This window comes from Phoxinus phoxinus (assembly GCF_949152265.1).
Source record: "Phoxinus phoxinus genome assembly, chromosome: 22".
NCBI lineage: Eukaryota > Metazoa > Chordata > Actinopteri > Cypriniformes > Leuciscidae > Phoxinus > Phoxinus phoxinus.
In genome coordinates, this window is record NC_136897.1 from 15,072,961 (window position 1) to 15,098,951 (window position 25,991).

A 25,991-nucleotide genomic window follows, 5' to 3' on the forward strand; every position below is an offset into this window, starting at 1 on the left:
TATAATCTGAATCCATCAGTTGCATTTAAAATTTACTGATCACATAGGCCTATGTGACAAACTAACATGTTTAGCCTACAAGTTGGCTATAGTGAACATGATTTATAACAGAAAGACACATTTTAATAGTATTAATACCTCTTTTAAATATGCCTCCAATGTGTAGTTACATCATACTAAAATGTTTACGTGCCTCCTTCATTGGAGCTTTGACCCAGACATCTTTCAGAGGGACAAACCCTATTTTTTTACAGTCTATGGGGACAAACTGAAATTAAACGGCTCTGGTCATGTGACTGTTTACACCCGCCATGTAAAAAAGACAGCCTGCTCTTTCATTCATAGTTGGCACCTCTGTTGGGGTATAAACTACATCAACAGCTTTTTTTTTAGACACTTTAGCATCATAAGTAAACTTTAGTCACGCACATAACCGGTGGATCTGAATTTGCTGAAATGCTCCGGATCTTTAGGTCAAAAGAGGCTTAACATGCAGTTTAAAGCCATATCCGCTAGATGGCAGTAAAATCAATCCTTTCGAATTAGTTTAAGCGGCTGTGATGGTCGCTGATGATGATGGCTCAGCACAAAGTACACTGAACATCCTCCTTGTCACACTTCCTTAGAAAAAAAATATCTAAACAATACGTTTTTTAACCTAAATTAAAGCGCAATATCCTTAAAGCGTTATTTATTCATTCATTTTGAGTGACCGCAGTAGCCACAAACAGTTTACCAAATTTTATTTCAGTAACATTTTGGCAGAAGCTATTGTAATAAACCTCTGTTAAGTAAAACTGTATAATGGACGAAGCTGTCACAAACGTAAAACGATGAAAGTAGAGGAAACTTTTAATGGTGTTGAGTTCTGAGGAGTAAATTCAGTTAAAAAAAAGAAGAGTTTTTCATTTATTACTCCAGTAACAGCAACCGTTCAGAACAATATACATATAGTTATATACAGTATCATACTTTATTAAAATACCAACATTAAATAACAGTATATATATTTATACTCAGATGTATATCCTCCACCTATTATCCATATTCTGTACCAACTACCTATTACAGTACCATAAAAGTAAACCTATGCATGAACAAGATGTCTAGTAGGACATTAATATTTCTAAAGTTTTCATAGTGCAGAGGTTTTAGGTTCACCTACACAAGACTTCCATTATATCCATAGTGGGGAAAAAAACACCATTTTGTGTACACTCAGCCGAGCTTATGCCAGCTCACGCTGGGAAAATCAGCATCTTAAAATTACACTGTAAAACTTGTTTCAGATCAACAAGAAAAGATTGATACAAAAGAAAGGCCAAATCATCCAACAAATGAACCTTAGTATGATAGTCTATGTTTAACAATGAAACGTTGTATGATGGCGAACAAGGAGGATTCAAGAGTGTTAAGAAGGCCACTATTCAATCAAATTGCAAAGTCCCAGCATATTATACAGTCTACAAAATACAGTCCCTTTCTCTCAGAGTCCCTTTTTGTCAAGTTGTGTATATGCGTGTCTGATAGTAAGGGTATTATTTAATCCCATGAACATATACATTTCTATGTTAGGGATATTACAATAACTAGTACATGATTAAAATAAGTTCTTTTGATTTGAAGTTTTGATCATTTGATTAACAAAGACATAAATACACCATTATCTATTTGGACCATCCAGAAAGTATAACAAGTGTAACACTGGTTGAACTCCTGGCTCCAGTATGCCATTTTTGATTTCGAGAGGGGCAGGTTTAGAAGATCCTGGCCAGAATGTCTCATTTCTCCAAAATGGTGTCCATTTTGGGGTTAATGAAAGAGAAGCCTTTAAAGACGGACTGGTCCATAGAGTCAAGCAGGTTTTTGTCGCATTGAGAGAGACGAGGCTTCTCGCTGAGAAACTCCCGGTCAAAGTTGCTACAGTCATTGGCTGATTTCTACAAGTAGAGGAAGAGAGATGGCAGAAGTCACTTTTAAGACTGTTAATGAGGGTTTGAACACAAAGTTTCTACTCAAAACATTTGCGAGAGAACGCAAAAGCATTGACTTATTATTTTTTCCACCATCATGTCCCTATAGGGGCTCTGTATATTAGTATGCTGGAGACAGGAATAGTAGGAATAATACTATGACTAGGCAGTTCAAGTTTCTGAATACCAAATATGCATTGTTGACGTGTTGTAAATGTGGCAATCTGCAGTATGACATCAGTGGTAAAGTTTTCCACTTGGACTGGGGAGGAAGTTTTTAAACCCAACTCTTATCTCAGCAGATTAGGGAAAATCTGATTCCTCATGACATGATATAACCTCTTTAAAAGAGATTTCCTGTTATTGTAATGTCGTCATAAGAGCGCAGATAAGGCATTGGTTTTTAGTTTATCATTAACTGTAGTTTTCAGCCATGAAAACTACACTAGCTAAACATTTATGACAGATATTTTACTATTTCATGTGTTCAGTACATTCCTTCAACATATGCAATAAGATGTTAACACACAATCACAATCCCTTTGCAATCAGATTCAATCATAAAATGAATCATGCATGTAGGTGAAACCTCTCTTTAATAACCCTCTTAGCAGTGTTTAATCATATTTTGAATTTGTTATTTGTCATATTTATTTTGATTTTATTTCAAATTTTAGCTATTTTGTTTTATGCTTTAAATATTTCTATTTAGCTTATTTCAGTTATAATAATTTTAGTAATTTACTTTAACTTACAACAAACTTATTTTTATTTTAGTTAGTTACAATAGTGGCCAAAAGTGATGTCCGGCCAAGTAAAATTGACATCTTTATCCTTTTTTTAAATTATTAAAAATGTGTTAAAGATTTTATAAGCATATTGCATATTTGTGCTTAGAGTCAATTGTTTTATTTGTGATAACGCAATTAAAAATGCAAATTTGTGCCGACATACTTTTTGGCCAGGCTGTCATACTAAGAAATGATGAACACATGAAAAAACTAAACAACAAACAAAATATTAATAACTCATTATGTTGTAGTCAGTGTATGCTTTTGTATTCATTTTGTTGCATAGCAATATCCAACCTGTATATGTTTAGTGTTTTGTTCTTCTATCATATTCACAATATTTTAAAAAGATACAATTATTTCCTCATATTTTGATGGTTTAATTGAAAATGTAGGATCATTAGAGAGAGAGAGAGAGAGAGAGAGAGAGAGAGAGAGAGAGAGAGAGAGAGAGAGAGAGAGAGAGAGAGAGAGACTAAAAGAGAAAAAGAGTTTTAATAGTTTTCGTTTTAGCTATCAATAACAACGCTGGCTTATAGAAATGCATAATCTATAAACTGGCTGATCTGTCAGAGTTATGTCACATTTTGAGGAGCAAATAGCTTCACACGCTTTTACTCAAATCAAATCAGACTCTTACCACTTTTGGCTTGAACGGTGGAGACACCTCTCGTTTCTCCAGTGCAGGCCAGTTGATTGTCTTGAAGAAGGCATGTCCACGGATATTTCCCACAACACCAAGCCGTCGGGTTGGATCCCGCTCAAATAACTGTGAAAATGTAAAAGGCACAGATTTCAATTTTGAGAACATAGACTTCCTCCACTTGCACTGCAGGCCAGTCCAAGTACCGTATGTAAATGATTCTATAAAGCATCAATACTGACAGCGTTCATCAAGATAAATCAGTGGGTCACACTCACTTTCTCCATCAGGTCTTTGGCCTCCTTGGTAATCCATCGTGGGAAGTGAGGTACATCCATGCGGATCGACTCGAACAGCTCGTCCTCATCATCGCCCTGGAATGGCGACTGGCCAATCAGCATCTCGTAGAGCAGCACGCCGAATGACCACCAGTCCACAGAGAAACTGTATTTCTGTCCCAGCAGGATCTCGGGCGCAATATAATCTGGTGTGCCACAGAATGTGGTAGCTCTGTTTTCTCCAATTATGTTCTCTTTGCACATCCCAAAGTCTGCAATCTTAATATGTCCATCCTTGTCCAGCATCACATTGTCCAACTTTAAATCTCTGATTAAGTAGGGGGGGGAAAGAGTCCATATGAGAGTTTTAAGTTATATGGTTCAAAAGTTTGAGGTCGGTATTTTTGAAAGAAGTCTCTTATGCTCACCAAGGCTGCATTTATTTTTTAACTGCCTGTTCGACCAAATGGTTGAGCACATTTTGAGTCACTATATTTTATTGAGAGGAGTACGTAACTTAACTGAAGCTGATTGAGCCATCTCTACCATTTGGTTGAGGTATGTTATGCCAAAAAAATCCACTAGATGTCACAGTGTCAATCAACAGCACTTGTCACAACACTTCTTCTAACATGGATGTCAGAAACAAATAAATCACTCCTGCCATGTGAACTGTTCTTGGTAAAATCTTGCAAGATAAGCATTACCGTATATTTTTTGACATATTACACTGTAAGAGCCCTAACTTTACAAAATTATGTTACTTGGTGCCATGAAAAAAACTTTAATATGTTTTTAATAAATTTTCAAAAACGTGCTCAACCAAAAGGTTGATTTGTCACATTATGGTAAACGTAGAATATATATACACACACAAACACACACACACACACACACACACACACACACACACACACACACACACACACACACACACACACACACACACACACACACACACACACACACACACACACACACACACACACACACACACACACACACACACACAGTATATTATAGTTACATATATATATATATAAATAAATACAGTATATATATATATATATATATTATATATTATATAAAGACAAACTTTTATTTTAGATTGATTAATCGATTTGACAGCACTAATATATATGTATATCCATACGTATATGAAAACATATATAAAAATCCTCATATAAATATTGTTTCATAGAAAAAATAATAATCGTAAGAGTTTCTTCAATATTAGTGTAAATATACAATAGATTACAATGATTATACATCAGGAGCATCTCTTTGCGAAAATCCAGTGTCATCAGACCACAGGAAGCTTTCTCTCACCTGTATATAATGCCTTTAGTGTGGAGGTACTGTATTCCACAGATGATTTCAGCAGAATAGAACCTGGGACAGGAAACAGATTTGAGCAAAACACTTGCTGATGTTTAACAAACAAAAAAATATATAAATGTATATTTCTTGATTATGGAAAATAACTCATATGCTACAGTAAATGTTTAACTGTTTGGAGATGATTTATTCAGAACGCATGTCACTCACGTGGCTCTGAACAAATCAAAACGCCCCTTATCCTGAATGTGGAACATCAGATCTCCTCCATTCAGATACTCCATCACAAAGAATAAGTGCTCCTATTGATAAACACACAGATCAGCATCATTATTGAGAGGCACTGGATTGTGACAATACATTGACCACAACACATAATTCTACAGCAAATTATCTTGGTTAGATATTTGTGTGAGCCTGTCCAAAAAAAGACAATTTGGGCAATTGTGAGGCAATTTCACACAGTAATCTTTTGTGTAATTCCCCTCCATACATTCCCATCTTGCACAGACACACAGATATGCATCTGCTCAAGACTACACCGTCATGGTATAAGCTCCCAAATAGAACATGTTATTTAAAACATTCATGTGTTCCAACATTCCATGCCATTCTCATAATGTTCCAACGTCAAACCCATTGTCCTTCACACATGCTGACATGTTGATAGACATGGAAACATAGCAAGCGTAATGGGGCGAACTAGTTCTTCAGCATGCTTCTTGTAAATGCTTTACTTTAACCTTGATTTAAACCATTTGACAGAAAGAGATTTCACTTTGTTGGACCACATACCATATTCCTAAGTATCTCTAATGCATTACAATTTTTAGCACTTTTAAAATTAAAATAAAAATATATTATATATTATACATAATACCGTCACTGCAACAATATTTAAGGCATATTAGTGAGTGTCTTTGTATTTCCTTGTATAGACTGCCAATGAAAAGTTCAGGGTTGGTAAGACTTCTTTATAGATTTTTTAAATTAAGTCTTTTATGCTCACCAAGGCTGCATTTATTTTTATTAAAAAAACACAGTAAAAGCAGTTATATTGTATAAAAAAAAAAAAAAAAAAAAAAAAAAACTGTTTTCTATTTTAATATATTTTCAAATGTTATTTATTCTGTGACGGCAAAGGTTATTTTTAAAATCATTGCTCCAGTCTTCAGCGTCACATGATCTTTCAGAAATCATTCTAATATTCTGATTTGCTGCTCAAGAAATATTTCTTATTATTATCAATTTGAAAACAGTGGTGCTGCTTAATACTTTTGTAGAAACTGAAATGAAAAAAATCTGGATTCTTTGATGAATGGAAATTTCAAAAGAACAGCATTTTTTTGAAAAAGAAATCATTATAAATATCTTTACTGTCACTTTTGATTGATTTAATGCATCCTTGCTGAATAAAAGTATTATAAGTAATTTCTTACTGACCCCTGATTTTTGAATGGTGTAACGTTATTATTTGGAAGAACACTCACCTTCGACTGAAAGGTGCAGTAGAGGTGTGTAAGAAAAGGGTTTTCCCAGGCTAATGCCAACACTCGTTTTTCCACCATCGTGCACTCCACGTCATCGTCCATAAGCACAACATCTTTCTTCAGGGCCTTTACGGCAAAATATTCCCCCTTTCCTTTGAGCTCAGCCAGCAATACCTGACAGGACATGGGAACTGTTTAAAGACTGGACTTCAAATTAATTCAATGCAGAAATCTGTACACTGTGTGTTTCTTACCTTTCCAAAGCTGCCTTTTCCCAGTACTTTATGGAACACGAAGTTGTTCATGGAGACGCGGGACGGGATGGTAGAGGCCTCCGCTAACACTTTTAAACACAAATATCCCAATGTCCACACATTAATAAACACAAAACAGGTTATAAAAGTGACATAAACTTAAACCTAAAACCATAACAAACATTTCCGTTGTTAGAAGTAAAATAATTGTTAACTGAAAAAAAAAAATACAACATTAAAAAACGAATAAAAAAACTTGCCAAAGTTTTGCCAAACCAACATTTCTTATTTTTGTTTATTTATTCACCCAAATCGTATTGTAATAAAATAACTCAAACTAAAATTGAAATACAAAATGTATAAATTATATAGACATTTTTTAAAAAAGGCAAAAATACAACAAGATTACTACAACTTTACAAGTAAAATTTAAAACAAAACCAAAAAATATAAAGATACAAACTATAAATAAAAAATATAGAAGTATCTCAATGATACTATAACATTATCATTTCATGTTTTTCTTAAGATTCCCACAGAAAGTGAATTTGAAAAGTGACTTCATTCAACCACTAAAAATCACAATGACACAAGCTTGATGAAAACCATTGCAAAATTGTTAAAGAAAGACATTAGAGCTGAGAAAAACCTAATGTGCAGATGTCACAGTTAGATATTTTCTAATTAAATTAAATGTATGACATTTTTAAGTGTGACATAATGGTTTGAAGAATACGTTGAAGCTAAAGGGGAGCAAAAATACAGCAGAGAACATGCAGTAATGGAAACTCACCACTAGGGTCCACTGGCATGTTTTTGTCTATGGCTTGATAGATTCCAGTTTCCGACAGAGTGGGATCTGGACGCTTTGTGGAAGATTTCTAAACACAATAAATGAAAATAGTAAGAATGTCAGATTTTGTCTACTTTATTTCTGGGAGTTTGTTACATACTAATAATACAGAGAACATGACTCAGTATGTCAAACATAATTCCACACATGAAAATTCAACACAACCCAAAAAAATAATCTTTTAGGTTTATAAAATGCAAAGATGCCCTGAAAATGAGCCAGGGCAACTAGTTGAATCACTTACCAGGCTGACTTGAGTCAAAGCCTCAGCCAGGAGCTTCTGGTTGATCCCGCAGAGATTGGCAACCTTGGTCTGGCATTTATGATGTGTGTTCATGCTACATTCTGAACAGAGAGAGTTAGTTGCATTAGATATTAAAAACAGAGAAAGAGACAAAGAAGGAAAAAAGACATTGCGAATGAAACGGGGAAACAGGTGAGAGATAAAACAAAATCTTCCTAACCTTCACACTTGAGGCCTTGTTTGACCATTCCCCACAGCAGACTCCCACAGTGGTCGCAGAAGGTCGGGCTCATGTAGTTATGGGTCCTGAAGCGATGTGGCATGTCAATCTTAAAGCGCTCCTTCTGAAACTGCAGACATACCAAGAACCCATCAGCACCAGACTGAATCCAAATGCTTGTGGGCAGAGATGCAACATCTAAAATGCATCATGACGGCCCTTCATAGCCTCATGGACCCCAGAACTGCCCACTGGGACTAATGTAATCAAAGACTCCGGACAAAAGTATTGCTAAAAAACTTTTGTTAGTCTCCATGCCGAGATGTTAAGCATGATCGATTGATTATAAGAAGGCAAAATGGGCAGTTTATGAGTTTAGTGACCCTGACACAGACATATTTGCAACATGGAAACTTTGCTTTAATAATGTCATAAGCTTCTATTGATTACTGATAGACTCTGATCCCTGCTCTGGTCATTATTGAAATTGGAAGCAGAAGGACCAGCCCTTTGGAACTGCAAGTGATTTTTCTACAAGTCTACAAGTTAAAGTCCTTGTTAAAATTTGACCATTAGACCCAAAGCAGGCATCAGAGAGGTACATACTTTATGATATTTACAGTGCAAAGCCATAAAAATAATTGTATATTATAATATTTATTTACAAAAGAAATAACAAGATCATAAAACAGGGTTCGCAGTTACTGTAAAATGAAATTCCAGGACATTTAAAGCTCTACTTTTTTTTGGTTTTCAAGGACTACAATCAGAGATCTCACTAATAAAACAATACATTTATTATCTTTCAAACTATCTTTTAAACTAAAAAGGTAAATATATAAAGAAATATAAACTAATAATAAAAACAAGTGGTACAAATAAAGTGCAGCACATGCAAAGCATGCAAAGAGTGTGGTAACTTTAACCATTGAAAGGATACTATCACTTTCCTTATTTAAACTGATGTTTTATTCATGAACATAGGATTGACTTGAAGAATGAAAGCTGTATCATATAAGTGGGTATTATTTATATGAGCAATGTCATGCTCATATACATGCCAAATGGATCTATATCTATATGAAACCAATTGCAGTTAACCTTGCATGAAAAGGTTGTTTTATCGAAAAAATGTAACACTAATTTCATATATAATGGCTTTCAACAATTCAACAATTTAAGCACTTTAAGTAGTTTATCATGAATATGGATGTTTTCAAAGTTTTTACAGGACTTAAATGTCAAAAAGTAAAATCCAAGTACGGTACTTCAAGTACATTGTACGAAACCTGATAAAATAATCATTATTGATGTAGAGTGAAATTATACATTCTATATATGCAGAGTCATTTATTATAGAAACTATATCTTATGAAATATATTATGAAACTATATATCTTACTAATCCCAAACTTTTAACTTCAATAGTAAGTATTGCATCAATAGTAAGTTTTGTTTTGCTAAATATTGCTTTCATACTTTCATTTTTATTTATTTATTAAATAGGTTTTAGTTCAATTAACAATAGGCGGACTCCCTACAGAACTGCTTCGGACCCTCTCACGGTGATGTTGAAGAGGACTGTGCTTACCACTGTATCTCGACTGTTGGTTGCTGTTCCTGTGCATCTCCCAATGATCTTATCAATGCACTTCTTGTGAATGGCCGCATTGCATTCTAGAAAAGAGCAAGGGGGCAATAAGGTGTAATGTGTTCAAATTACCTTCTGATAATTCTAATGGAACGAAATATCTTATTAAAAACAGATTTCAAAAGAGCCCATTATGTTAATTCTGCACAGGAGGGTGATTTATGTGCCACACAGAAAAAAGCTTGTCAGAATGCAATATTATATGACTGATTTTGTTGTTCAAGGAACAAATCTACTAATATGTATGTGTGTTCTTCTAACTTCTTACTAAGAAACAGATGGGAGTGTCTACAATAGATCAAGAAAGCTGTGAAGATACTTACGCCTACATTTGTAGCCCTGCTTGTTGAGACCCCTAGAATGCAAAAAAAAAAAGTTTAAATAATGAAAAATGTTGGATTATTGATATTTCTACACAGCAGGTGATAATAGACTGTTAGCACATAAATTATGTACATTTGAAACTCTTATTAGGGAGACTTTAAATAAATGACTCTCCAACACAAATACATTTATATACACAGTGTGAACAAAGCACTGAAGCAATCTGTCTCATGCTGCACAGGAAGGAGACAGCCCAAGGGACTCTGCTGAGGCGGCTGAAATATCAGAGGAAAGTCCAAGTGCGCTTGCGCAAACAAACACAGATGCTATCCAATACTATGACTTACAAACACACACACACCAAGATTATTACTGGCAGACGCTTCTGGCTACTTACAGATATTACTTTCTTATGCCTACATGAGATACAATTTTAAATCATTTAAAGATTTCTAATAGTGATGAAAAAATATTTTCTAATCGTTTAATGTTAGTCATGCAGTGACTGGCCATTTATAATGAGTTTTTTTTTTTATTCAAAGTGACTTATCTCGCTGGATTCCATCTCCCTGGACTAACCTGTTATAGTACGCCAATTAGAGGACTATGCGTCACTTTGACTGAGAAGTATATCGCTTAAGGGCACATCAGTGCTGCATTGTAATCTCAGTAATTCTCTAGTTTCTGGGTCATTTCAATTTGGTATCGAACCAGCAAACTTTGCTTTTGCAGTTTAGATCACGAACCACTGCTGTTGCTAATACTTGGGACCAGGACTAGGGGCATCGCTAGACCCTTTTTACTGGGGCATGAGACCCAGTGAAGTACGGCTGTGCCCTAGGTAAATATTACTACTAATAATAAAAATAAAAATAATTTGGGTAACACTTTACAATAAGGTTCATTAGTTAATGTATTAACTAACATGAACTAACCATGAGCAATACATTTGTTACCGTATTTGTTAATCTTTGTTAACTTTAGTTAATAGAAATACCGCTGTTCATTGTTAGTTCATGTTAGTTCACAGTGCATTAACTAATGTGCACAAGATTTTAATAAAGTATTACTAAATGTTGAAATTAACAGTAACAAAGATTATTAAATGCTGTATATGTGAAATTCATTATTAGTTCATGTTAGCTAATGTAGTTAACTAATGTTAACTAGCGAACCTTATTGTAAAGTGTTAACATAATTTGTTACATTTATATAGTGCTTTACTGGGTATATAAAGTGCTTAATAAAGCCTTTGCATTGTTTTCTCTAATATTTTAGCAATCAAGTCATGTTTATTTTCTATCAGTGGTTTAGAATCAGAACTAGTATAGTGATGGCAGATTTGTGAATGAATCACTCTTTTATTCTAATCGTCAAATGGGTTAGCCAGGTCTTGTACGTGATTCCGTTTGATTCATTCAAATGCAGAACCTGATTTCACCAAGTGCAACTTATTTGTTGATCCTGGATCAACATTCCAATCAACCACTCAGATTCAAAGGACAAGTTTACAGTTTATGGCAAGTTTAGGCTAACAAGCTTCTGTGTTCTTCAGTGTTATTCACCTATCATTTCCCTCTGATCGCAGGGATAACTTTTCAGTAGGGATATGTTCAGGGGTAGGGATATGTTTAGGACTAAATTTTAGGACAGAAATGTTGTTCCAGAATCAACTAAATATGTTGATCCAGGAATGCGTCTAACCCGACACAATCAGGACGTGCCATTCAGACAGTTCACTTACGCACGGAATCGTTTCTATATTATATATATTTTATAAGACAGAAAACCAAAATAGCGCTGGACGAGGTGAATATATGGAAACAAAACTTGCAAATGTTATCTATCATTTGTCAACAACAAAGAAGTTGAATGACTCGTACAGCACATGAATGACTTGGTATTACAGGAAAAGACCATTTATATCCAAAACAATAATAATGGGCGCATGTTTTAAACTGACGGAAAGCTAGAAACACCCCTGCTGTGGGCATGATACCTTGAAAAAAGTTTTTCTAAGCACTTAGATTTACAATTTTTTGCATGGTGGACATTAAAATATATGTAGAGGGATCTAAGTCATATCTAGGGACCAATCCAGTATATCATATTTAATATTATAAGACTTGGGCCCTCGCAAACACATAGCAATGCACTAAAAAAAGAAACGCTGGCTGGCATCCACCTAAAACAAATGGTGGCGATGAATGGCGACAAATGTATTCTCTAGTTATTACATTTATTTTACTGTTACTGTGTGTACAAGCTATTAGATGTGGGATGATTACTGTGCAATAAAAGTGCATCTGTAACACCATTTGTTTTTCTTTAATTCATCGATTTCTTTACTCACCACACAAACTCCCTGCAGACCGAGCAGAAGGTGGGCTGTTTGAAGAAGGTGGCTGTGAACTCGTGGTTCTTGATGAAGTGAACCTTGGCCTGTTTGATGGCTCCTCTCCTTCGGTTTATTGTGAGGAGGCCATCTTCCTCTTTCACAATCATTGAGGACTTGGATTCTGTGAAGCAGGTCAAAACAAGGTCTATTGAAATAGACAACTCTCTCTGTTCTGAATTAAAATGAGCTTTACTTGCATATTAAAATGACATTACATAGCTATATGTTATTTGACCAGAAAACTAAAATTGTCATAATCTATTTCCTGTTGTGTTGTTTAAAACTTGTTTAATTTGACTCATTTTGTGACAAAAAAAAAAAGAAAAGATAAAATAGAATAGAAAGTGTGAATGGCACCGTGCTAAATAGTGTTCCACGGCAAAATTAAAAATGATTTTTTTAAAATAAATGTCCCATAAATGGGATATTTATTAATAACTTATGCCTAAACATTAACCTCACTGGCTTTTGGATACTAAATATGTGGTACATACCGGTAATGATAATTCTGTTTATGATGCCTATGCCTTCAGCATTTTAATAGATTACTATCAACATTTCCTGCTGAGAGTTAGAAACAAAGCGTGAGGTTGATGGGTTTGCCCTCTGACACAGTGCCAGAGTGTATGACACAATTATTGTTTTAAAGACAAGTAAAAAGACAAGCCTTTCCAAAATATCACTGTGAAAATATATTTTTTTACAGTACAGTAACAACCAGTTATATATTTTGAGATATAATAAGCAAATATGCTATAATGTTTTTTTTTTAAAAAATAGATGCCAGAAAAGACAAGAGAAGGAGGAATGAAAAAAAATACCAGCATGAAAACATGAGTAAGACAGCATGAGTAAGCAAAGACAGGACAGATACCAGCTGACATGACTAAGCTGATATCTGAGGGTGGTGAGATAATGGGAAAAAAAAGAATTAAAGAAAGAGGGGAAAGCCACAGTGGGACAAAGGGAAATGAAGGGAGTCGATGCTACTAATAGAAATAGTCACAAGGCTTCTATGCGTTTCAAATTAGGGTTTTAAAAATATTCGTTTTTGCCCATCAGGGCAGAGCTTGATTCAGAAAAAGATCATTTGGTTTATGCAAGTCATCTTAAATTAAAAAAGATAAATACGAAAAAGGTTCAAAAGTTTGGGGTCAGTACCTTTTTTGGTTGTTTTTTTTAAATAAATTAATATGTGTATTCAATATGGATGCATTAAATTGATCAAAAGTGAGAGTAAATACATTTATGATGTTACAAAGATGAAATGTATAACGGTTTTAAAAAAGTAGGCAGTGCAACTGTTTTCAGCATTGATGATAATAAGAATTATTTCAAATAAGCAAATTAGAATTTCTGAAGGCTCATGTGACAATTAAGACTGAAATCAGTTTAAATGTTTTATAATATTTACTGTATTATTGATCAAATAAATGTAGCCATTGTGAGCATATAGAGAATTCTTTCAAAAACTTTTAAAAAATCCCCAAACTTTTGAACGTTGTATACATGTTTACGTTTACATGTACCCACCTAGGTCTGCATCCTCCAAAAAGAACTGGACAGACATCATCACCTTCCCAGAAGGCTGCAGGTCCACCCAGAACTCCGCATGACCATTGCCTTTTTTGCAGCGCTCAGCAATGACAGAGACCCCCACCGTGGCCTCCGACAGAGCCTCCTCTGGTGTTTTCATCAGGACCACCTGTATGACACGGCCCTCGTAGATGTGTGCGTCAAATGGGGATTTCCATTCAGGGTACATGGTGGGCTTCCTCTGGACCAGCGTCTTCCCTCGCTCTGGGTGGACAAAGAGAGGAAGAAATGCTAATGAAATGATGATGCCTTCTAAGATTCCACATTTTAGCCAAATTCTATGGCAGCACTGCATTCTTTATATCTTGAGAAGACAATCCCATAAGGTGAATTTTACCTTACAGAAAGCATTATGCTCTGTTTGAAAGCCTCACTGACCTGTGCTGAGCGATTCCTTCATTTTGATGGCACAGAACGGTTGCTCTGTCATAGGAGGAAGGTCTCCCAGGTTAAATTCATTGAAGGCAATCCGCAGGAACGGAGCCATGGTGAGAGATCACTGTGCCTAAATATACAAAAGAAAAATTGATAAAGATCAGAGGTCGTATGAAACCTCAACCTACCAAACTGGCAGGCGGTTCTCACCAAGAGAAATGTTTTTTTCACAAGAAACAAGCCACAAGCATCACAAGAAACACTTTTTAGGGAGATTTAGGCAATTATTTAAGGCAGTATTTCTTAGAAGATGAGCAAAATATGATGTGTGTGATGTAGATATGTGTGAGAAGAAAAGGGAAGTGAGCTATACTGAGTGATCAGTTCATCCTTCCTGATACAGTGGAGAAATTATGAAAATCACGAAAAAATTTGATTCTCAAATTGTTATGCTGAGAGTGTAATTTGTAATGAAAAGTTCTGAATAAAAAAAATAGAAGCACTTTCATTGGCCTCGGATGTTTGGATTTTAGACAGAAAAAAACTTCAAAAACGTGCAGGCAAAGATGCAAACAATCTTTTTGTTAATACAGTGTACTACTCTTCAAAGGTTTGGGGTCGATAAGACTTATTCATGTTTTTGAAAGAAGTCTCTTATCCTCACTAAGACTGCATTTATTTGATCAAAAATACAGTAAAAACAGTATTTTGTGTGATGATTATTCCTGTGATGACAAAGCTACATTTTCAGCATAATCACTCCTTCAGAAATCATTCTAATATGCTGATTTGCTGCTTAAGAAACATTTATTATTATAAAAAATGTTGAAAACACTTAATATTTTTTTGTGTAAACTATGATACATTTTTTCAGGATTCCTTGATGAATAGAAAATTCAAAATTACATAATTTATTTGGCATAACAATCTTTTATAACATTTTAAATGTCTTCACTGTCATTTGTGATCAATTTAATGCATCTTTGCGGAATAAAAATGGTAGTATTTTTCCTTGACATCTTTAACAAGTACTGTTCATAAATGCTTCAAAATTTACTAAATTTTCAGCCTTTCAGTCTCAGAACCAGTTGGTTCAACTTCCTATTGCAAAATGTGTGAAATTACTCTTTTCCGATAATTCTTGCATCACACTCACTGCGGTTGACCAGCTAGTTTTGTTTTTTTAATAAGCACAATGGAAGAGTAGAACCTAAATAATTTGTTATTTTTTATAGCCACAAAATTACATCATTTTCCAATCCCAGCCCCTCAGTTAGGACCAGATTCCTAATGGTATTACTGTTCACACAACGGCTTCACAGAGCTTTGCCAGGATTCTGGGACACAATTGGCCCTTTACTTGGTTTCACAAAATAATCAAGGGGATTAAGGGCTTAAAATGTACACTGCACACACACACACACACACAAACACGATGGAAAATAAAGTGAATGAAAAATAAAAATGACAGAAGATCCGTTTTGTATATAATGGTAGTTATCTGCCACAATAACTTATCAATCTTGTACTTATTTAAATAGATTTATGTGATTTCTGCAGCTGTAACAATCTAAATGGATTTCGGACAAAATTTCCTGAACATTCCACTCATCTGTCATTGGTCAGACAAACAGATAGCTCCACCCCAAACTTATGCCATTGGTCGAATCAGTGTTGCTGTTGTCTGGAAATTATCAAACAAACGGATTCATGTTTTGAAAGCACCACAGAGCCACAATTTTTACAATTTTTAGGAAAATCAACCTACAAATGACTTTCTGGTCTGTTATTGCATATTATTAAGTAAAAAGAAAACGCACACTTCAGCTTAAAACACTGATAGAGCAACCTTCTGTCTCTGGGTAGCTTTGCCTCATAATAGCTAAGAGACTAAATGTTGAGTAGGTGAAGAACATTTGTAATACCACCCATGATGGAGCACTGAGAGACTAACCGAGATGTTGCTTGATGGTTGATTTGCTGATCTGTCACACTTAGATCAAAAGTGTTGAAACGTCTTACGTAACACCACAAAATGACGGAGGACATTTTATGTAGGTTTCTCAATACGTTTCTACGGTTGATTCCATTTTTATTTAAGCTTAAAGTAGCTAATCAATCAATACATAAAATATACATGTCCCAACACAAAATAGCTACAGGTTTTATTGTGAAGACCTTTTTAGATGTGTTATATTATGATATAATGCTCTGAAACACTTGGTGTCCCAAAGCTTAGAAATTGCATGCCCTAAAAAAAAAAGTCCTAAAATGGATGATATTGGACTAATCTGTGTCACACACACACAGTATTAAATGATGATACAGAGAGAGTAGATTTAGATAATTGCTGAAGGTTGTGACAGAGCCTTGCTCCACAAATGATATAATACATGAATTATATCATCAAATGGTAAATTGAGTTAATTGTATCCAGCTGTAAAAGCTCCCACAGAAAACTCTCAAGTATAGAGGGGAAAAACCTGGCGATATTTGTTTTTAATCGCCATTATTTTTCATGGTGATGATGTGTTGTATACTCATGTACATCTATAATAGACACTGAGAGAGTGAGAAAGATATAAAAAAAAAAATCTGGGACCACACACACTCAAATGCATATTATGACAAAAATGCATTAATATCAGCTAATAAAACACTTACTCAGTCAAACATAAACCTCTTACACTCAAAGGCATATGACTACAAAAAAAAATGTTTCCCTGGAGAGAGTGGAAAAAATGAGCCCCATCCAGCGAGGGAGGGGATGGAGAGAAAATGAGGAAAATGTAGAAAGGGGGGATGGAAGAAAGAAAGCATTGAGTGGCATACTGGAAGTTTAATGTGCTTGCTAAAAATCCAGACTCTTACACCATTCATATACTTGACGGACAGCCTAACTCTATTCACCACTCAATCTTGTCTACAAATCATGATTTGAGAAAACAGAAAACATGTCATTATGTTTTACGTCATCAATATTAATGTGAAAAGTGTGCTAGTCTCAACAGACAGTGTGTGTGTATGTGTGTGTGTGTGTGTGTGTGTGTGTCTTTTCAGTAGCCTGGTTCCCTTAGCGGTCTATTAAAGGATTAGTTCACTTTTAAAGTGAAAATTCTGTCATCATATACTCACCCTCAAGTTGTTTCAAACCTGTATGAATTTCTTTCCTCTGCTGAATACAAAGGAAGATATTTAGAAGAATGTCAGTAACCAGACATTTTTTGGTTCCCATTGACTTCCATAGTAGGAAAAAAATATACTATGGAAGTCAATGGGAACCAAAAACTGTCTGGTTACTGACATTCTTCTAAATATCTTCCTTTGTGTTCAGCAGAGGAAAGAAATTCATACAGGTTTGAAACAACTTGAGGGTGAGTATATGATGACAGAATTTTCACTTTAAAAGTGAACTAATCCTTTAATCTGTCAAGAGAGGTCACCTCCATCAAAGCCAGATCGGTTGCTGCTTAATTAACACACTCTGGTATGCGTATAGTAGACGCGTCTTAAAGGAGAACTCCGGTCAATTTTAACATTGAGCTCAATTTTTAGTAAATTTGGAGGGCTGTCAATACAGAGAACAACAACAAAAATCGGTGTTGCCTACACCGTGTTATCCTCTTTTTAAAATTTGCACCCTGTTGACTTGAATGGGGCACGTTTTAAACCTGCTTTTATTTCTCTTATCATCCTTGATGTGTCATTACAAGTGCCCAGCCATGTTGAGTGATTCCTTCAGAGTGAACACGAGTGAATCTGACTGCAGGAGATGTGAAAGATATTAATAAAAATGATGTTATATCAGCCAGCGCACATACCTGCATTTAGTTCATGTTTTCGGTCGAAGTCCAAAGTAGTCGATTGTCGAGTTCACGCGCGTGATCTAAGTAACTAAACCTATGCGCGTCAACTCGACAATCGACTACTTTGGACTTCGACCGAAAACAGGAACTAAATACAGGTCTGTGCGCTGGCTGATATAACATCATTTTTATTAATATCTTTCACATCTCCTGCAGTCAGATTCACTCGTGTTCACTCTGAAGGAATCACTCAACATGGCTGGGCACTTGTAATGACACATCAAGGATGATAAGAGAAATAAAAGCAGGTTTAAAACGTGCCCCATTCAAGTCAATAAGGTGCAAATTTTAAAAAGAGGATAACACGGTGTAGGCAACACCGATTTTTGTCGTTGTTCTCTGTATTGACAGCACTCCAAATTTACTAAAAATTGAGCTCAATGTTAAAATTGACCGGAGTTCTCCTTTAATGTTTGCATGGCACTACTTTTAACTCTTATGATGCTAAAGCTGGCAAACCACCAGCTTCTGTTAAACAAATGGAGTAATGTGCTAAGATTGCACAAATGTGTGCGAAGAAGGTAGGAGGACGAGGAACAGACATGATATCCTCACTAATATAGGCAACACTTCCTCTTCAAGAACGCACAAAAATGAAGGCCAAAGCAGCTAATGATACACTTATAAGTAAAGTCAAGGCCACAATATCTACACACTGTCTCTATGTGGGTTGTGTGGGGCCATATGAAGTAGATCTGAAGTGTGCCAGTAGCTGTTTTAATCCACCTCCAAAAAAAAACTCATTTTGGATAACTCTGATTGGATAACTGACTAACCAGCAGATCAATCGCATCGCATCTCAAATGTTGGCTTGAGCCAAAGTCAGATATCAAAATAATTAGGTTTAATACCCACCCAGAAGCGTCTTACATGATTGCATTCCCAAACACCAGGAGTGTGCTCAGAGATGCAAGTCATTTATGATGAAAAAAATCTATTTTTATTACAGATATTTTGCGGCAATTTTCCAGGAAGTGACAATTTTGTTCTCTAGAACACAAAATGGAAACGGTAAAAAAAAATAATGCAATATTCCAATTTTGCACATAAGTTAGGCTACATTTGCAACTTTGAATGTAAACACAGTTTAGCTGTTTTCCCCAAAAAATGTAAACAAAAAGAGTCCCATTTCACATACTTTTGTACTATTTTACTCTCTTTGTAGTAAAGTAGCGTGAGTATTGTGTGTTCACACTGAAAAACACAAACTTCTGTGGAGAAGACCTAACAAATGTGAGCTGAAAGCTTTAACTTTATAATAGTCAAATTTATGTTCCAATACTGTATAATATACAACACTTTTGGGCACTTTTATTAAACTTGGAAAACAAACGAAAGATGCAGGATTGTATTGTTCATTTGAGCAGCCAGAAACAGCAACACTGGAAATGATATTCAGGAAATGATAATGCAAAGTTGTACATAAAATCCATTGCTCTTCTATTATTCTGCCCACTATACGCGCCCTATATATGTTTGATTCTCTCTCTCACACACATCAAAGACATTTAAAAAATTTTCATAGAGTGATATAAAGGTAAACATATTTGGCTTTCATGTGGGATGCTGGAAGCGCTTTCACGGATCTCACATCTCCATATAGATTGAAAACATCCATTATCTAAATCTTCTCTATTGCGTTTTTGACTTTCCCCAAGTTTTATCTATTGGACACATTCTGTTTTTCTTTCTGTGTAGTATTAGTCTCAGCTCACAGAGGCTGTGTCTGTTGCGGGGATCTCACTCTGTGTGCGGGTGTTTGTGTAGAAGTAATTGGACAGAATTACAGTGTGTGTTGTAGTGCCGGCCCTGTATAAGAGTCTCGCTCTGTTCTCTATCCTGCATCAGACAGCTGCTCTGCTCACCTTTTCTTTTTTCTTTTTTTAACTTCCTACAGTCTCCAAATTGTTCTTGCTCAATACGAGGATGGAAGCTAGCACATATATTTCAGATGATTTTACTATAATACAGATCAAATGGAAAACAGGTTGAAACCTATATAGACAATTCAAATTTACTTTTCTTGCCTATTGCAATGTATAAGTGAAACGGCTTCTCAAACAAGAAAAGATGTAGGGACATGATTTGGCAAAGTCATGGGTCGTCATGTGAAACTGGTGAAGAGAACCCGGAAGTTTATACGAGGACACCCATGTTTCGGAGAACACTGGGAAACCTGTTAGTCCAGATGGTGCAGTTGCATATTTCTAAATTCACACTTGTGAATATGTCTGTATGCATGGAATTACAGTTCATAGTCAGAGTTCAAGGCATCATGCTGCTGTTTGTACTTTGCTAATGTAGGCCTACAGCAAATATAATCCGCCAGGCTCCCACATTCATCCTCTGTGCATTGCAGTCCTCATAATACAGTTAAGAAAGGTGAAATGAGTATACAATGTTTGCCACCCATTTTACTTCCGGCCCGGAATATGGCACATTAATGTGAAACTGGATATACAAGAAAATTATTTTTATCATAAAAAATGTTCCCTGAAAGGTGATTGGGGAAGAAAAATATTGAAAAATAAAACAGCTTGGTGATGTCAGCCGAAAAGAAAAGTCGTTTTAGATTTTGAGAACCAGGTTATGGTTATTAAGATATACTTGTTATATATATATATATATAAAACATTTTTTTGATAAAAATCCTAATTTGATTTCATGTTGACATTAAACCCATTTTAATGTGACAGACAAAAGCTAGATTTTTTTAATAGGCCTAGGCTCTAGCAAACATTTTTTTAAAGAAATCTCTAATACTCACCAAGGCTGCATTAATTTTATCAAAAATATAGTAAAACAGTAATATTGTGAAATATTATTTCATTTTAAAAAATTTGTTTCTATTTCAGTATATTTTAAAATACAATTTATTCTTGTGATGGCAAGGCTGAATTTTCAGCATCATTACTCCAGTCTTCAGTGAACCTTTAGAAATCATTATAATATGTTGATTTGATGATTAAGAAACATTTTGTATTATCAATGATGTAAATAGTAGTAGCCTAATTTTTACATTTAAAAAATATATATTTCAAATATTTTATTTGACTAACATGCACGAATCGTCCACGATAAGACGTGTAATGTCCATTAAAATAGTAAATAGTGTTCATTTTCATTTCATATTGAATTAAAGGTCAAAATTTGGGACACAAACATGAATACAAGAATACATTTGTCATGTAAAGAATTAGTCATTCTAAACAAGATCTAGAATTACATGTAAATGGTCTGCAGGTGAGTTTAATCAGTTACCGATCAGTGGATGCAAGAACAAAAATGTCATTGTGAGTGTTACATAACACCAAGCATAACCATTTTTTTTTTTTTTTTTTTTACACGTACTGTATGTCACAGGGTTACTGGGTTAAAATAACATGCATCAAGGAAGCGTTTGTGTGCAGAGAGAGTTAGTGCGGGAGAGAAACATGGAGAGCGGGAGATCAGTGACTTCAAGGTCAGATGAGTCCAGAGAGCCATGTGACATTCGTTTTAGTGTAGCATTGATTTCTCACCCCTCTCTTCCCTTAGGCTAAGAAACAAGAGACCCTATGCCTCTGTCTTTCCCTCGCATATAACACACACACACACAAGCACACAATAGTTTGTCAAGGTTAGTTTGGAAAAGCCAATTCTTCTCTGAAACCGGGCTTACTGTGTGACAGCAGGCTTGCTATCAAATGTGTGTGTGCGATATTAGGGCTCCAATCTGCTGAACTGCTCAATGCAGTGTTTTGGACACGAATTTTGGGCACACACACACACACACACACACACACGTGTGTGTATATTGGCATGTCGACCTAAAGGTGAAGCTGAGCTAGCCTCTGTCTGCCTGTGCAATAAGAGTGGTGTCCATTTCTGCCTTACGCACACTTCACAAAAGCTTCATTAATCCAAGACCAACAGAGAACGGCCTGTGCGCTTGCTCACTACCATAAAAGCACGCAACAGACCATTTTGCGTTCAAAGACAAAATGAGTAATGACATGCAAAACATACTAGAACCCAAACAATACTTTTGGGGTATTGGGCTCTAAAGCTTTTTACAAAAGAATTGTGTGTTGTATTTGTGTTTGCCGGAGGCACTATGAGGTTAAAAACAACGCAAAACAAAGCCGATGATAGATTTGAACACTACTAATGGTGTTTGCTTGTAAAAGAGCCGCGCGTATAACAGAGACGACATAGATGTTGGCAGACGGGGTGACGGCGCACCATCATCACTATACTTTCTTCTCTCCTGCAGTTTGGTTGATAAATAATTCAGAGGCGATGCATGTTGTTGATTAAGACCTTTACTAACATGTGCCTTCCGGCTGAGCACAATGTGTTGATTTGGTTCACTGAACAGGTTGTGGACGTACAGTAGCGACTGATGACACACAAGCAAGCTTTAAACAAGAAAAATACAAGAGACAAACTACTGGAATCCCTGGTTAATGTCAAGAACAAAGCACCCAGTGATTATTTGTAAAAGAGGAAAGAAAGAAATTGTGCAATACAGTGGCTTGTGCGTGTGTGCTTTAAAAGGAAAGAGTAAAAATCATTAAGTCTGTGGTTGTGTCTTGTGTATGCACAATATATGCAAAAATAATAATAATCAGAGTTCACAATAATATAAGCTTTATTTAAATTATATATTATGTATGAGTCTGAACTTCATTTTGAAAACTTCCTTCCTTTCAACATGATGTTTCTTTCTTCTGATGAACACAAAAGAAGATATTTTGAAGAATGTTGGTAATCAGTTGACGACAGCATTGACATCCATAAGGAAAAAAAAATACAATGGATGCCAATGGGTGCGCTGTCAACTGTTTGATTACCAACATTCTTTAAAATATCTTCTTTTGTGAACAGAAGAATGAAACGCATACAGGTTTGGAATCACATGTGAATGACACTTCAAAACTAATTTGCATGCATTATAATTAATAAAGCTGCTTTAATATCATATTGGTTATGGACATATTAATATAAAAATAATTATCAGTTCTTGAAAAAAACAATAGGCTATATGCCATTTGCAACTTATCTAACTATTCTGCAGGTTTACAAACCACCATGAAAAGTACAGAAGTACCCAACAGCTTGCAAATATGGCCTGGATACTGAGTATATGGCACGCCATGCAAATATGCAAGTTCTTTGGTAATGAAAACAAACAAAGCAAGATAATGAAAATCTCTAATAAAGCATTTGTCAGCACCACATGTCTGTCTCACACATCGAGGCCTACAGATATTCCCCATGTTCTGCTGTTTTTCAAGGGTGGATGGAGAGACTGTGCAGGAACAGTTGTCAGAATGGTTTGGTAAATATTGTCACTGAGATAATAGTTTACATTGCTCATTTCGTGGTGGCAGTTAATGCTTTCGAAAAATTGGGTTGACTGTTGAAAGAGACTGATCCAGGTGGGAGGATCAAATATTTTCTCATCAGCCTCTGAAGAACTCGCTAGTCATAGCGGTAACTATGGAAACCACGATTAAGACGCTCCTGAAACGTTGGTCAAAGCGAATCCTGCGCAGTTTGTTTTTATCTTGTCATGCGAATAATAAACATTGTCGTCAAGACTAGTTAGTTTTTAGGCTATCTGTCTCTCCGTCTCAAAAAACTTGAAAAACAAGACCGTACAGTAGGCTAGGCCAACACTTTTTGTTTCCTGACTAAAATAGCCTACATAAGTAAATGTCTACAATGTTACAGTATGGAGGAACAGGATCGGGAAAGAGTTGTCAGTCTGGTCTTTCTATGGTTTATGTGTTTACAAAACAAACTTTATGGCAGCGCAATCTATGAAACACTGTCGAAAAGTAACACAGCGGCTGCTGCTGCTGCTTCCGCGTATCTGGAGAGCGTAGCCAAGTGAAGTGGAATACAAAAAAAACAGTTTATCAAGTTTCTTTTCCTCTCCTGAGCTTGAATGTTTAAGAACACACGATATCAAACATTTATAGGACTTCCTGTCCAAAAAAGCCTCGATAATCTCTCGTTACCAAGTGTCTACAATTGTTTCCATTAATTCATAAATTGATTTGTTGGAAATGTGTCGTTAGATGCTCGTGGCGACAGAGAGACAAACATCGAAAATGCGACGAAATCTATTGGTTGTTGGTGGACAACGTGGACGTTTCATGTTATACATGTCTGTCATCTCTAACTTACGCTCCCGATGGGCGGTTTTACAAAACGCCTACAAAACGCGCAAAAAGTGAAAAGTTGTAGCAGTAAACTTACCAACTTCAGTGTCCGAGAGGTTTCAATAATTCGTCTCTTATCCTCACTGCTGCTGTGTAAGTTGATAGCAGAATGAGCAACGCGGCGTGTTTGAGGAAGTATTTACCCGCTCACTGTGCCTGTCTGGGGTTGACAATACTGGTAGAGTGACGTCGAGCAGGTAGAGAGAGACAGAGAGCGAGAGCGAGAGAGAGAGAGAGAGAGAGTGGATGGGAGTGTCTAAATGACTAAATAATAAATTATTGTCAAATCTTGGAATACATAGAATAATAATAATAAAAAAATCTAAATAATAGAAGAAAACATAACTTAACTTAAATTTAAATAAATAGTGAAACAAATTATGTATTTAAATCTATCTATCTATCTGTCTGTCTGTCTCTGTGTGTGTGTATATCTGTCTGTCTGTCTAAATCTGACTGTTGTGTAATGTCTCAGGCTTTGAGTTGTCATAATGTCTTTGACAGTTTTAGATGATATGATGTAATATTTAAAGATTGATAGATGTGCACAATCAATGTCATTATTTTCTGTTGGGGAAAAAAGGTAATGTGTGTTTCTCATTTAACCACCTTTGGACTGGTTTATGAGTTAACATTGTTGGTGGTTAAGCAGGTGCTTTCCTTGCCTTAAGGCAGGAGACTCCTGATGGAAACCTAGCTTTGGGAACTCCACTCAGGCCCGCCCTCACACCTACACAAGGAATGGGTATGGACAAAACACACACACACACACACACACACACACACACACACACACACACACACACACACACACACACACACACACACACACACACACACACACACACACACACACACACACACACGGTAGCAGCAGTCACATGATGCTGACTCACAGACTGCCCCACCCCTTCAATAGGTCTGTCAGTGGTGTATAAAGCTCGGAGTTTCAGTGTTTCTATATTTAGTATTCCAACGAACGACCGATACTCTAATCTGACATTTGTGTGCAATAAATTAACAATGTAAACTACAATCCAACAGATACCATTATTATAGAAAAAAGTTATGTTCTGAAGAACAGTGAAGACTTATCACGTGGGTTTATGAAAGATGGTTTCACTTCTCTTCTCTTTTATAGAACTGCATCTTGCAGTTATTCCTTTCTTCTCCTTTATTGTTTCTCTTTCCTCCTTATTTTTCCTCTCTTCCTTTCTGCCTTTTCTCACACATTCTAATAAAAAAATTATTTTGTTTTAGAGCCTCAATGTTTTAAGTAAAGTCTGTAATGAGTTTTAAATGAGAATGATATACAGAGCTTTTGGTTTGTATATCAAGTGGTCACCCAACAAAATACCAAAATTGTTTATTGCAGAAAAGTAAACCAAAAATGTCCTTAGAAACAAATGTACAAATTTAGTCATTTAAAAAATATTTTACAAAAAAAACATGTTCTCATGCCAAGTGAACAAGTATTTAATGAAG

The 25,991-nt window shown here is 35.6% G+C and overlaps 1 protein-coding gene across 1 annotated transcript; it reads right to left on the bottom strand.

The window, feature by feature from the left end:
* Nucleotides 1–828: 828 nt before the first annotated feature.
* Nucleotides 829–24,691, bottom strand: prkcdb (protein kinase C, delta b). The gene is made up of 16 exons (XM_079597382.1): nt 24,544–24,691; nt 14,432–14,558; nt 13,991–14,257; nt 12,413–12,578; nt 10,059–10,090; nt 9,676–9,761; nt 8,085–8,214; nt 7,865–7,965; nt 7,561–7,648; nt 6,768–6,856; nt 6,514–6,687; nt 5,234–5,325; nt 5,015–5,077; nt 3,686–4,013; nt 3,405–3,533; nt 829–1,940 (listed from the first exon to the last, which is right to left on the bottom strand). The coding sequence occupies exons 2-16, from the start codon at nt 14,538–14,540 to the stop codon at nt 1,782–1,784; spliced, it is 2,013 nt and encodes a 670-aa protein (XP_079453508.1). The 5' UTR covers nt 14,541–14,558; nt 24,544–24,691; the 3' UTR covers nt 829–1,781.
* Between the last annotated feature and the right edge of the window lie 1,300 nt (nt 24,692–25,991).

Coding starts and splice junctions, on each gene's coding strand:
- prkcdb (XM_079597382.1), bottom strand. CDS start 14,540: ATGGCTCCGTTCCTGCGGATTGCCTTCAATGAATTTAACCTGGGAGAC. Junction 7,966..8,084: donor ACAAGGCCTCAAGTGTGAAG/GTTAGGAAGATT, acceptor CTCTCTGTTCAG/AATGTAGCATGAACACACAT. Junction 5,326..6,513: donor ACTGCACCTTTCAGTCGAAG/GTGAGTGTTCTT, acceptor GTTTATCAATAG/GAGCACTTATTCTTTGTGAT.